Raw genomic sequence first — 13,136 nt, 5'->3', positions numbered from 1 at the left:
ACTACTGGCATGCACTACGATGTCTGGCTAATTTTTTTTTTTGTATCTTTAGTAGAGATGGGCTTTTGCCATGTTAGCCAGGCTGGTGTTGAACTCCTGACCTCAAGTGATCTGCCTGCCTTGGGCTCCCAAAGTGCTAGGATTACAGGCATGAGCCACTGCACCCGGCCCGTGCTGCATTTTAAGTATCTGTTTATATGTCTATTTCCCCAGGAAAATATAAGCATCTCAGGTACAGGGAAATGCCCTTTTCTTCTTTATAGCTCCAGAATCTAGTATATCAAGCAAATATTCAATACATATTCTTTGAACTGTGAGCAATCAGCAAATGTTAAAATGATTTTTAAAAAACGATTCAGTTTTACTGTGAATTTCTCATTAGGTGGAACTGAAAGAAAAAAGATGCAAACGAAACACTCCAACTCAAATCTCAGAATTAATAACATGGTTATTTTGATGGACCAGAAGACACCTAAAGGACAGCAGGGCAGAACACTTAACATCTGGAACTCCAAAGTTGTATGATCATGGCCGTGGATATACATAACATACATGGCCTTATGATTTCCCTCTCTCAAATCCTGCCATGGCTTTTTAAAGACAAAGCCTCACCCTTAATCTTGCCTACAAAGGCTGCATAAAAAACTTGTAGCTAGGTCCCATGATGCATGCCCGTAGTTCCAACTACTCAGGAGGCTGCAGCAGGATAATCGCTTGAGCCCAGGAGTTCAATGCAGGCCTGGGCAACATAGCTAAACCCTACCATTATTTAAAACAAACAAACAAAAACAACAACAAAAACCACTTGCCTCCATCTACTTACAACCTCATCTCACAGTACTCTCCACTTTACTTTCTGAACTTTAGCCAGACTTAGGCCTTTTTTCCAGTATCGTTTTTGCACAAGCAGATCTGCACGTAATGTTGTTTTAAATACCCTACTACCCCAAACTAGTTTGCTCTTATCCTTGGCTATCAGTCCAAAGATTCCTTAAGGTGTCTCCATCCTGTGGTAGCAGACTATAAGTCTGTTTTATTATATTATATTTGAACAATACAGTATGAACAATACAGTATAGGGTTATGACCATGGATTCTAGACTCAAATATGTCCTTAGGCATATTTATTTAACCCCTTCATGTCTCAGTTTCCTCACCTGTCAATTGTACTCGTAAGGTTATTGAAAAGATTAAAGGCGATAAAGGATGTAAGCACTTAGAATTGTGTTGATATGCAGTTCAAAGAGACCAACACAAGTCGGTCATGATCACATTTACTTAATTTGTAGTCTCTATCATCCCGTCCCTCCCCTCCAGCCCCCGGAGTACCCATGCTCCTCTAGCCCAGAGGCCACACCAGCCTGGTCCTTTTTTGTATTCCTAGCCTCAGCACAGGGTTCGGAACATACCAGAATAATATGTATTTAAAAAATGACAAAAGCCTTGTGTCCCAATTTTGCTTCATTAGCCGAACGATCTCAAGCAAATCACTCAAATCACCTATGTCTCGTTTACCCTTTTGTGAAATGTAATAGCTACCTCAGAGAGGTTTTGTGTTGAATAAGGCGATGTACCTACAAAAGCACACTGCACATCTTAAAATGCCGTACAGACGGTAGATGTTTATTAATAAACCAGAGTCCCTGTCTTCCCTCCCCTCAGGCACGTCTCGTCCCAACCCCTCCCTCCTCCCAGCCCACACCCTTACTGCGCCCTTGGCCCTCGGTCCCTGGGGATTGCAAGCGTGGGAGCCTCGGCCCCGCGTAGCTCCCTCCAGCGTCCCGCGCCCTCCTTCCTTCCTCGCCCGGACGGACGCACTTCCGGCGGATGTGGGGGGGCAGCCCTCGGAAACGGAAGTGAGCAGCGGGGTCGACTGACGGTAACTGGGCAGAGAGGCTGTTCGCAGAGCTGCTGAAGATGGTGAGTGGGTACCCGGGCGGCCGGAGTTCCACGCGGGCTCGGGACCGTGGCTCGGCAGAAACAGGCAGTAGCCTCCCAACCTGTCCCCGGGTGGCGGCGGCGGCGGCGGCAGCATGGAGCTGAGGCCGGCCCTGGGGCGCCATAATCTGTCCAGTCACGGGGTTTGGGTGGGTCGTGACTGTCGCCGGGACCCGGCTGCGGCACTGGTCCCACTAGCAGCGGTTCGGCTTCATCCTGCTCCTCTTAGCTCGGTTTGCGCCCTTCCATCCCTTAGACCCCAGCAGGCCCAGACCTCCTCCCCTTACTTGGCGCAGAAGTGGAAAAGGCAGCCGCGAAAGTGCAACGTTCTGTGGGGTGGCGCCGCCGACCCTTTCCTTGAGGGGTAACCTCTGAGAGCCCAGAGCCCTCAGACTCCTCATCTCCCCCAGTCCCCGCCCTGTAACTGCCTGGTAACCGACCCACAACTATAGGTCACATTTGTGTAACGCAGCTTTGCTCTACAAACTTTTTTGAGAGCTTGTAGTGTGCTAGGTGTTAAAGGGGAAAAAACCAGACAGTTGCTATTCTCCGTTTGTCAGTATTGTTAGTACATCTCCTCCTTCCCTCTCCTCCCCACCACTTTCTCTTTCTTTTTAACTTAGAAGTTGTAATATTTGAGAAGAATACTGAGTCACCATTGCCACAGACTCTGATATCGGTACTGCTGGTAGGCCATCCATCCAAATCTAGAAAGTTTCTGTTGGTAAATACTGCTAATCATTGTTTAAAAAGTTTTATAGGCACTTTCAAATATAACTAATAGTTAGGTTTTCATAGATTTGCCTTTCTCGGCTCCTTCCTTTATTAGAAACAGTGAGTACTAATCCTGATATGTTACAGAAGGAAATTGGAAAAAATGACGATAATCCAGAAGTCAGAATTCACCTTTTCTTTGTGCATTGAAACCTTTTGTCACTTTACAATAAAGCAGTCCAGAAGGAGGAGAATGTTCATATAGGGAAGTAATAGAAGATACATTTGAAAAGCAACAATCACACAGCTCTGCCGAAGGTCCCCAACCTGTGGTGGTTCAACAGTCTTCTGACTTTATGATGGGGTGAAATCCATACACAGTCAGTAGAGGCCATATTTGAGTACCCATGCAGCCATTCTGTTTTTCACTTTCAGTACAGTATTCAATAAATTACATGAAATAACCCAATACTTTTTAATAAAGTAGGCTTTGTGTTAGATGATTTTGGCCAACTGTAGGCTAGTGTAAGTGTTCTGAGCACGTTTAAGGTAGGCTAGGTTAAAGCCTGGTATTTAGTAGGTTGGGTGTGTTAAATGTGTTTTTGACTGTTGATATTTTCAATTTAAGATGGGTTTATTGGGAATTAACCCCATCATAAATCAAGGAGCATGTGTAGTCCTGGTAGGAGTTCAGCTCCTTGGTGCACATGAGTAAACAAGGCCAGAGAGGTTGGTGCTTTGCTGGCAGTCACAAAGCAGGTTAGTGACAGTCCACACTAGCGTCCAGATTCTTTTCCTCGTCTGCCATGGCTTCTTGTATGTAGGGGAGTTGGAACCAATTATGCAGGTTCTTTAGGTCCAGGCTAAGGAGTCTGAAGTTTGTGCTTCACACATTGATGAACCAACAAAGATTTTATAGCAGTTTTGTTGGAGGAGGTTTCGTGCTTGAGGAAAACCTTGTATGCAGAACTGGAAAATGGGTGAGTCTAAAGGCAGCAAGACCCAGTAGAATGCTGTTGAAGTTATCCTTGCGTGATAGGCTAGGCAAGAGTGGTGTAATGAAGAAACCCTGAAAAGGGTAAAATACCTGACCAAATCAAATATACAAACGAATTAAGAAATAGTTCAAAGCTGACTTCTCACAATATTTTCTCCTAGAATAATATAAAATTTGATACTAAACTACCTGTAGCTGTTTTACATTTTTCTGCAGAATCACAGGGATATTGGACTTGAGCAACAAGTGATTTAAAGTTAGCATCTTGGGCCATGCGTGGCGGCTGACACCTGTAATTCCGGCACTTTGTGGGGTGCTGAGGCAGGAAGATCGCTTGAGCACAGGAGTTCAAGACTAGCCTGGCCAGCATAGTTGAGACCTTATCTCCACAAAAAATAAAAAAATTAGCCAGGCGTGGTGTTGCACGCTTGTAGTCCCAGCTACTTGAGAGGCTGAGGCAGGAGGATTTCTTGAGCCCGGGAAGTCTACGCTGCAGTTAGCTGTGATTGCTCGACTGTATGCCAGCCTGGATGACAGAGCAAGACCCTATCTGAAAAAGCAAATAAATAAATAAAGTTAGCATCTCCTGCTTTGCCTGTTGTAACACCATGTTTTCTTTGCTTGTTTAATGTATCTTCATAAGATGAAGCCCTGGGAGGTAGACATGTATCTTCAGTATGTAGTGGAGTACCTGACACATAATAAATGGCTAATAAATATCTGGTGATTGTGCATTTCACAGTGGTGTAGGGTAATGATACGCCATACCAAATGCACTGTCTTTTTTGTTTTGTTTTATACTATCCTAATTAGATACACATAGTTTTTATAGGTAGTGCCATCTTCATATAGAAACCAAACATTTTCTGAAATTCCCTTTTTTTCCCAGCTTCTCTGACTACTTTTGTTTAGCCATCCTGTCTGTTAATCCCATTTCTTTGTTGTTGTTTCTTGTCCTCAAGGAATAGTATTCCTGAGGATGCTGTCCTTAACTTTTTTATTCTGTGTTAAACACTCTAACCTAAGGGAGAGGTTTTTCCAGTGGAAACAAATTCAGTCATGCCATAACCTTTCAGAGGCTGTCGGTTTCGGAATAAAACCCACATTTCTTTGCATGTAAGACATTTCACTTTTGTATTTCATCAGCCTTTACTTCTGCCTCACTGGAAACATACATTTAGCCACTCATCTCAAACTGCCTGAAGCTTGTTCATTTATATTTTCATGGCTTTATTCATGTTATTTTTTCCTGGAATGCCTTTCAAACTGACAGCAGTCAGAGATCACCTCGGGAATCCTTCCCACTCTTACATTTGTTATTTCATTGTACCATGTGTGTCTCTATCATATCATAATGTTTAAGGCTTGCTGTAATTGTCTAGTCTGAGGACTCTTTGAGGGACTCCTATTTTTCTGTCTCCTACTTAAACAATATTTTTTGACATAGCTGCTTAGGTGTGTGTTTAAATTTTTTTTCTACTTAATAATGTTTTTTATTTGTGTTGTAGAATGCCAGGGGACTTGGATCTGAGCTAAAGGACAGGATTCCAGTTACTGAACTTTCAGCAAGTGGACCTTTTGAAAGTCATGATCTTCTTCGGAAAGGGTATATGGGGGAATTATGACTTTGATTTGGTTGTGTTTCTGTGAATTATTTTTCACAATAGTCTTTAAGTATTTTGAGAGGCTATACGTGTGTATTTAGTTGGCAGATGGCAAGTAATATACCTTACATGGGGTGCAGAGGGGAAGAGGCTTAGATATTTCCTGTAGTGGAAGAAGTATCTCATCAAAGTAGTAGGTTCTCAACGTAGGGCATCCTCCTAGACTGGGGTGCCCATTAGCATGATTTCGTAGGATTTTTTAAATTTTTTTTTTTTTACTACTGATAACTTAGCCATTTGCCTTCTTGTCTTAACTGTTAGAGTAATTCGCTTTTCTTTGGGAAGTGCTAGAACATAGCAGTTGAGAGATTAAACTCTGGATTCAGTCGGCCTGGGTTTGGATCCTGACTCTGCTGTTTACTAGATGTGTGCCTTTGGACAAATCACGTAATTAATGTCTCGGTGTCCTTATAGATAAAATAGGCCTAATAATAGTCTATTATCTTACTTTGAGGAATAAACATACATTCATTAAATTTCTTCTAGATGTAGCACCAGATTTTGGCAGGTTTTCCCTAGTGATTGAAGTCTTGACCACCAATTTCTATAATGGATACATTCTTAAATTATCATATAGTACTTTTTTTTTCTCCTTTTGGTGTATGGATCTATGAATTCTTAGCACATTTATCAATTCGTATGACTGTCACCACAGTGAAGATACAGAACAGTTTTGTTACCCCAAAAAACTCTCTCATGCCATCCCTTTATAGATACGATTTTGAGCTGTGGGTATTGAGTGATATTTAATCTCCTTTAAATGTTTTTTTTTTAAATTTCCTTTCAGTTTTTCTTGTGTGAAAAATGAACTTTTGCCTAGTCATCCTCTTGAATTATCAGAAAAAAATGTAAGTATATTATTGTGTCCTTATTTTTATCTTCCAATAGATGAATACTTTTAGTAATATTGGTTTCATTTTATTAAAACAATTTTGGTACTGAGGATTTGCCCATGAAGAATATGAGGCCTTATTTTCAAACCCCTTGTAGGATAGACTTAAAAGTTATACTGCTCTTCTAAAGCTCCCTTTCTATGCATCCTTCCCTGCCTTTTTAATGTATATCTCCAAAGGGTGATCCACTTCTCCATTCCTCTCACAGGAGTTTTCTCTTTTAATAATGCTGTTTCTTTTATATTTTTTCCTGCCATTTTTGCTGTTGACTTCCAAGTTTGTATCTCTAGTTTTGACCTCTTTCTCAAGCCCTGCGTCTCCGAGTTACTGTAGGATACAGCCACTAGGCACAGTAGGTACTTCGATGAATATGACATAATCCCCATCCTTAAATAACTTAAAATTTAATGAGGAAGACAAGCAGTGGGTAGGAGAAGACTTCGTAAAATGCTAGAGAAGACCAAGGATGGGACAGCCACCTGTGCTTAGGGCTTTTGTGGAAGGCGTTATAGAAGAAGAGGGACTTTTGAAGAGTTTTAGATCAGAAAGTTTACTCCTAAAGAGAGGATAGCATGTATACATGTCCAAAACACAACTTAATGGAGTCTTAAATAAACATTTAGAGGAAGAAGAAAAAAGTTTCTGACTACTTGGGGAAGATGATGCAGTCATTAGGTAACAGAAAACTGGTCTGTATTTTTTGTTTGTTTGTTTCTTTTACTTTCTAATAAGAGCATAGATCTTCCTATAAGAAAGAGTAGAACAAAATGTAATTATGAAATTGAAGTTCAAATTAGATGAGAAAAATAAAAAAGTTCCTAGTCAATTTAAGTGAATTCAGGTTTCAGGTGCAGAAGTTGACAACCCAGAGTATACTTAAAAGTATGTAAGCATGATTAAAAAGCACAGTTGATCATCTTTGAGAACTAATGGGAGAAATGATAATTGCTTGTAGATGGATACATATTCCATTTTTGTATAAAGGATCTTACTGAAAAATAAGATTGTCTATGATAACACTGATCCCTGAAACTGTTTCTTACGTGGACTGTTGAGTGAGCTGTGAGCATGTAATAAAGTTTAAGCGGTGATCATCAGCATCTGAATGAACTCAGCAAATTAATTTTAGTTCACTCTTTTACTAAATTGCCAAATGGGTCAGTCAAGGGATCAAGTTACCTGACAAGGGATAAGGTTGAGGGTTATAGGGCGGATTATGAACCAAGTGAAAGTAATGTAGGGTGAAATATTTGAGGCGGATAACTACCCAGAGAGCAGTGACTAAGAAGTAGTCAGTTTGGAGGGAATGTTTCGACAGGACTTTCTGGCCTCTGTCTACATCTTAGGCACTCCGATGGACACATAGGAGGGATAAGTATTTTTCAAGGACTTGTGGGCAGCCAAAGAAAGAATGTAGATCAAGTTTTTGGAAAAAAGGTTGAGAAGGATAGTTCATTCTGGTGAATAATGGAACTATATCATGATGATAAAATAGACCAAAGTCTAGACCAAAATTTAAGAAAAACATTTATAGAGGTGAGTGTGAAGTTCTGCATTTGGATTTGAAAAATGAATTCTACACCTTTGGGCAGGGTAAAGTGACTTGCTGTGTAAAACTTGACTATTTTAATTGGCTGTATACTCAGTATAAGCCAGTAGATTACATTAGTTACTAAAAAGAAAGGTTAATGCAGTCTTGGGCTTTGTTAATAACATGGGGCTCAAATCAAGGGAGATTATTTTATTTTCCTATGTATTAGTTTGGCTATTAGATTTGGAATATTGGTTTAGTTCTAAGCAATACATGTTAAGAGAAACTGACAAATCTGAGTGAGACTGGCCGGAACTGTGAAGAATCTAGAAACTTCAGAGATCTTTTTGAGACTTGACTTATATCTACTGTGTCTCTTCTTTAATCATTTAACCAGCTAATGGCAGTCGCACTCTTTATGTGACACTTACTATTATAAATCCTTTAGCATGGATTGTGGAGTTGAACTATTTGGGCATTCCACTTTGCTAAGTAAACTTGAGGCATATTGCTTGATTTTCTTTAAGCCTTAGTCTTCTCATCTGGAGTTAGTAATAGCCCATCCGTGGCATATTGCTGGCCTCTAGTAGCTCTGCATGATTGGGAGCTTGAGTGGTAATAGTAAGGGAAGATGACCATCATCATTTGTACCAGTGGTTCTCAACTAGGGGAGGATCGTCCTCCTGCCCCCTACGAGGGAACAGTTGGCAAAGTCTGAGGACATTTTAGGTTGTCACAAGTGGTGCGGTGGGGGTGGGGAGATATAATACTGGCATCTATTGGGTAGAGGCCAGGGATGCTGCCAAACATCGTACAGTGCTCAGGACAGCCCGCCACAGTGAAGAATTATCTGGCCCAAGAAATCAGTAGTGTGGAGGGTTGACAAGCCCTGATCTATACATATGTCTTCCAAACTGGATTATAGTCTTCTCCAAGGCAGACTGTTCAGTTTTGTTGTGTTGTGTGTTGCCACAGAGCCTAATTTTGCACACGGTTGCTAACTTACATGTTGATTGATAATTATAGTATTAATATCACATTACAAGATGGCTATATTCATCAAAATTTACATACATTGAATTTTGAATTTCTGTACATAAAATTACATTTACTGCTGGGTGTGGTGGGGTGTGCCTGTAGTCCCAGCTGCGTGGGAGGCTGAGGCAGAGGATTGCTTGGGCCTGGTAATTCCAGGCTGTAGTGCTCTATGATTATGCCTGTGAATAGCCACTGTGCTCCAGCCACATAGCAAGACCCGTCTCTTTTTTTTTTTTTTTTTTTTTTTGAGACGGAGTCTTGCTCTGTCGCCCGGGCTGGAGTGCAATGGCCAGATCTCAGCTCACTGCAAGCTCCGCCTCCCGGGTTTACGCCATTCTGCCTCAGCCTCCCAAGTAGCTGGGACTACAGGCGCCCGCCACCTTGCCCGGCTAGTTTTTTGTATTTTTTAGTAGAGACGGGGTTTCACCGTGTTAGCCAGGATGGTCTCGATCTCCTGACCTCGTGATCTGCCTGTCTCGGCCTCCCAAAGTGCTGGGATTACAGGCTTGAGCCACCGCGCCCGGCCCCGTCTCTTAAAATAAAATTGTATTACGAGGATAGACCAATATTTAAAGCAAACCCTTCACTTAGAACTTCAGATCATACACCCATAATAAAATACTGCAGGTTTTCCCTAAGGACCATCTGTCAGAATGTGCTATGTCAAGCTAAAGTAATTAAAAAGCATTTTGATAGTCACCTTACTTTCAAACTTCATAGTCATGTCCCAAGTAGGTGCTAATCTCTCAATAGATTTTTGATTAAAGTTACCTTTTTTATTACTATTAGAAGACAATGTTATCAAGAGAGTAGCATATAATAAAAAATGATGACAAGAAGTGACTTTACCTCATTATAATCACCTTAGCTCAGACAAATCTTTGTTACAGTCTGTTTGCATATCACATTCACTATCCTTAGGAGCCATTTTTGGAAACTGATTTAGAATTCATGAGTAAAATTGATTGATTTTGCCTGAAATACATTAAGTTATGGTCAAAGTTCCCTGAATGTAATATCAGTACTTAGTAAAAGTATGATTCCAGGAAAAAAAATTACTGACTATTACCCAATACAAATTGAATAAACTTTTGAGAGATGTTTGTTTTTCCCCAAGGCAAATGCCAGAAATAAGTGGAGTTTATAGTTTAATTAACAGGATGATTTAGTGGTTGGATTATTTCTTTTGCTGAATTCTTTTAAATATATACCTTCATACTTAGAAGTTAACTATTTTTGTCAGTGCATGTGACATTTTCTGGATCTCAAATTATGCCTTTGCTAGTTTTGCAGTACTTTTAATCAAAAGCACTAAAATATGATTATGTATTGTAAATCTACTCTTGAAATAGGAGACGCATTCCTTAATTTATTACGTTTATAAATTTGGAATTTTGGTAGTAATTTTACACTCGTAAAAGTACACCTGCATGCTAAATAAAATATAGACATATGTGGTCTAAAGTTTATCAGAAAAAATTACTAAAAATACTTAGTTTTTATTACAGGTATGGACATTAAAATTCTTCATCTAACTATTGTGTTGTATGTATGCCACTTGCTAATTGTTTTGAAAGCAGAGTATTGAGTGTAATGTTTAAAATTACATTGTCTTTTGTAGTTCCAGCTCAACCAAGATAAAATGAATTTTTCCACACTGAGAAACATTCAGGGTCTATTTGCTCCACTAAAATTACAGATGGAATTCAAGGCAGTGCAGCAGGTGAGTTGATGGATCTCTGTTACATATGTGTCGATATCATTCATGAGGACTCTTCTGTTTTCATAACAGCTATTTATACCTTATCTGCCTTACAGCCTGTTCTACTTCCCTCTCCCTTTTTAGGATATGACCTTGATTTCTACTTCATAGAGGGAAAAAAGAAGTCATTAAATGGAAGACTTCAAATTACAGGCTCAGTGTCTGAAAACTAACTGCATCTGCTTTCATGTTTTTCTGGTTTTGTTTTGTTTTGTTTTTCTTTTTTTTGTTTTTTTTAAGGGATTACATTGAATTTGAGATCGCTCTAAGAATATCCAAGTGGAGGTGTCAAGTATACAATTTGTATGTAGTTGGATATACCTGTTGCTAAGGAATAAGTACTTGGAAAATATCCTTCCAGTTTTTTAAGAACTGCCCTCCTACCTGTGCTTTGGATAATATCCTGTTACATTACTTCAGGAAAATTCCTTTATCAGTGATCCTTTCTAAAGCTGGTATCTTCAACCTCTCTCTGATTGCCCTGTCTCAGCAGTAGCATTTTAACCTCTGTTGTCTTTTAAAACAAAAAAAAATTGTATCAATTTCAAATTCCTTTATAGTAACTTGTCTCATTGAGTGTGCTTTTGCTTCTTGAAAAGTTGTCTACATTTGCTTTCTGTACTCCTTTCCCTCCTATTTATTTAAGCCACTATTTCTGTCTCCCATGACACCATTGAAGCTGCTCCTGAACAATGTGGACATTTTTACCTTCACTTTACTTGATCTCCCTGTAGTATTTGACACTAATAATGGCTTCTTCCTCTTTCCCTTGGCTTTTGCTTTTTTACTTTGTATTTATTTTTTTGAGATGGTTTCATTCTGTCATCCAGGCTGAAGTGCAGTGGTATGATCATAGCTCACTGCAGCCTCGAACTCCTGGGCTCAAGCAATCCTCTTGCCTCAGTCTCCTGAGTAGCAGGGACTACAGTCACGTGCTACCTTGCCTGGCTAGTTTTTAACATTATTATCATTATTTGTAGAAACGGGCTCTTGCTACGTTGCCTAGGCTGGTCTTAAACTCCTGGCCTCAAGCTATCCTCTCAGCTCCTTGGCTTTTAGAACACCACACTTTCCTGATGTCCTTCTTTCTGAATCCTTATTCTCAGGTGTCTCTGTGTAGGTTCCATTCGTTTTGTCTGTTTCCCAAAATGCCAGTTTTGTTAGTGCCCCATCTCTAGTCCTTTCCTCACCCTGTTTCCTACTTGTTGCTTTAGTTATCAATTATATGTTGATGATTCCAACTGGGCCTGGTGCCTCAAGCCTGTGATCCCAGCAGTTTGGGAGGCCAAGGTGGGCGGACCGCTCGAGCTCAGGCCGTCGAGACCAGCCTGGGCAACATGGCAAAACCCCATCTCTACAAAAAAAAAAATAGAACAAATGTGCCAGCCTTGGTGGTGCACACCTATAGTCCCAGCTACTCAGGCGGCTGAGGTGGGAGGATCATTTGAGCCCGGGAGTTGGAGGTTGCAGTGAGCTGAGATCGTGCCACTGCACTCCAGCCTGGGTGACAGAGTGAGACACCATCTCAAAACATAAAATATGTTGATGACCCCCAAGTTACAATTTTCATGAGCTATAAGCCTATAAACTTTTCCAATTGGAAGTCCCACAGGCATCTCCAGTTTTACATGGACAAGTACAGAATAACTCATAATCCCCCACATACTCCTTATCCCATATGAATAGGTTCTGCCTAAGGCAGAAATTGGATAATTAGCCTTGGTTATGTCACCTAGCACCCACCCTAACCTCCTCCCCTGCTCCCCGAAATCATTCATTTAGTTTATTACTTGCTCTCTCCACCATTGCTGCTACGTTAGTTCTTGCCCCTGCCAGACTTCATCTGGATTACTGCAGCACTCATCCCTGCTGCCCCTCCAATCCTTGTTAACACTCTAGTCAGAATAATCTTTGTAAAACACAGATTTGATTATGTCACTCTCCTCACTTTACCCTCAAAATAAAAATAAAACCCAACGCCTTCGTGTGGCTCTGTCCGTGAATTGGCTTCTTGCTTCCCACCACACTTCATATCCTCTTAAACTACTTGCAGTTTCCTAATTCATTAGGTTCTTTCACTGTTAGGCATTTGCACACATTCCTCCTACTGGTGTGGATTCCTTTCTCTGACCTAGCTAAATTGTCTTTTTTAATAAATTCTATTGGCCATGGGGGGTGGCTGGCTCATGCCTGTAATCCCAGCACTTTGGGAGGCCGAGGCAGGGTGGATCACCTGAGGTCAAGAGTTTGAGATCAGCCTGACCAACATGTTGAAACCCCATCTCTACTAAAAATACAAAAATCAGCTGGGCGTGGTGGCACACACCCGTAATCCCAGCTACTTGGGAGGCTGAAGCAGGAGAATTGCTTGAACCCAGGAGGGCAGAGGTTGTAGTGAGCCAGAATCACAGTATTGCACTCCAGCCTGGGCGACAAGAGCAAAACTCCATCTCCAAAAAAAATAATAATAAGATAAATTCTGCCAATGCCATCAATTGTATTTGGCTAAGTCATTCTGGAAGCTACTCGTTTTCCAAAGATAAAGCTCTTAAAAAGTATGGTTTTAAATCAGAGCGACCTAAGGCTGAATCTTGGCTTA

At 40.7% G+C, this 13,136-nt stretch overlaps 1 protein-coding gene across 1 annotated transcript; it reads left to right on the top strand.

Annotated features, from left to right (window-relative positions):
- Nucleotides 1–1,735: 1,735 nt before the first annotated feature.
- POMP (proteasome maturation protein) lies at nt 1,736–10,744 on the top strand. The gene is made up of 4 exons (XM_011946938.1): nt 1,736–1,920; nt 5,158–5,255; nt 6,101–6,161; nt 10,397–10,744. Exons 1-4 carry the CDS (start codon nt 1,918–1,920, stop codon nt 10,505–10,507), a joined length of 273 nt encoding a protein of 90 aa, XP_011802328.1. The 5' UTR covers nt 1,736–1,917; the 3' UTR covers nt 10,508–10,744.
- The last annotated feature ends 2,392 nt before the right edge of the window (nt 10,745–13,136 follow it).

Source organism: Colobus angolensis, unplaced genomic scaffold (assembly GCF_000951035.1).
Source record: "Colobus angolensis palliatus isolate OR3802 unplaced genomic scaffold, Cang.pa_1.0 Scaffold255, whole genome shotgun sequence".
Classification (NCBI taxonomy): Eukaryota; Metazoa; Chordata; class Mammalia; order Primates; family Cercopithecidae; genus Colobus; species Colobus angolensis.
This window is presented reverse-complemented; position numbering and strand designations above follow the sequence as displayed.

What these genes read in the sequence shown, in the direction of transcription:
- POMP (XM_011946938.1), top strand. An exon ending in CATGATCTTCTTCGGAAAGG is followed by an intron (nt 5,256 to 6,100) that starts GTATATGGGGGA and finishes ATTTCCTTTCAG; the next exon opens with TTTTTCTTGTGTGAAAAATG. An exon ending in TTGAATTATCAGAAAAAAAT is followed by an intron (nt 6,162 to 10,396) that starts GTAAGTATATTA and finishes TGTCTTTTGTAG; the next exon opens with TTCCAGCTCAACCAAGATAA.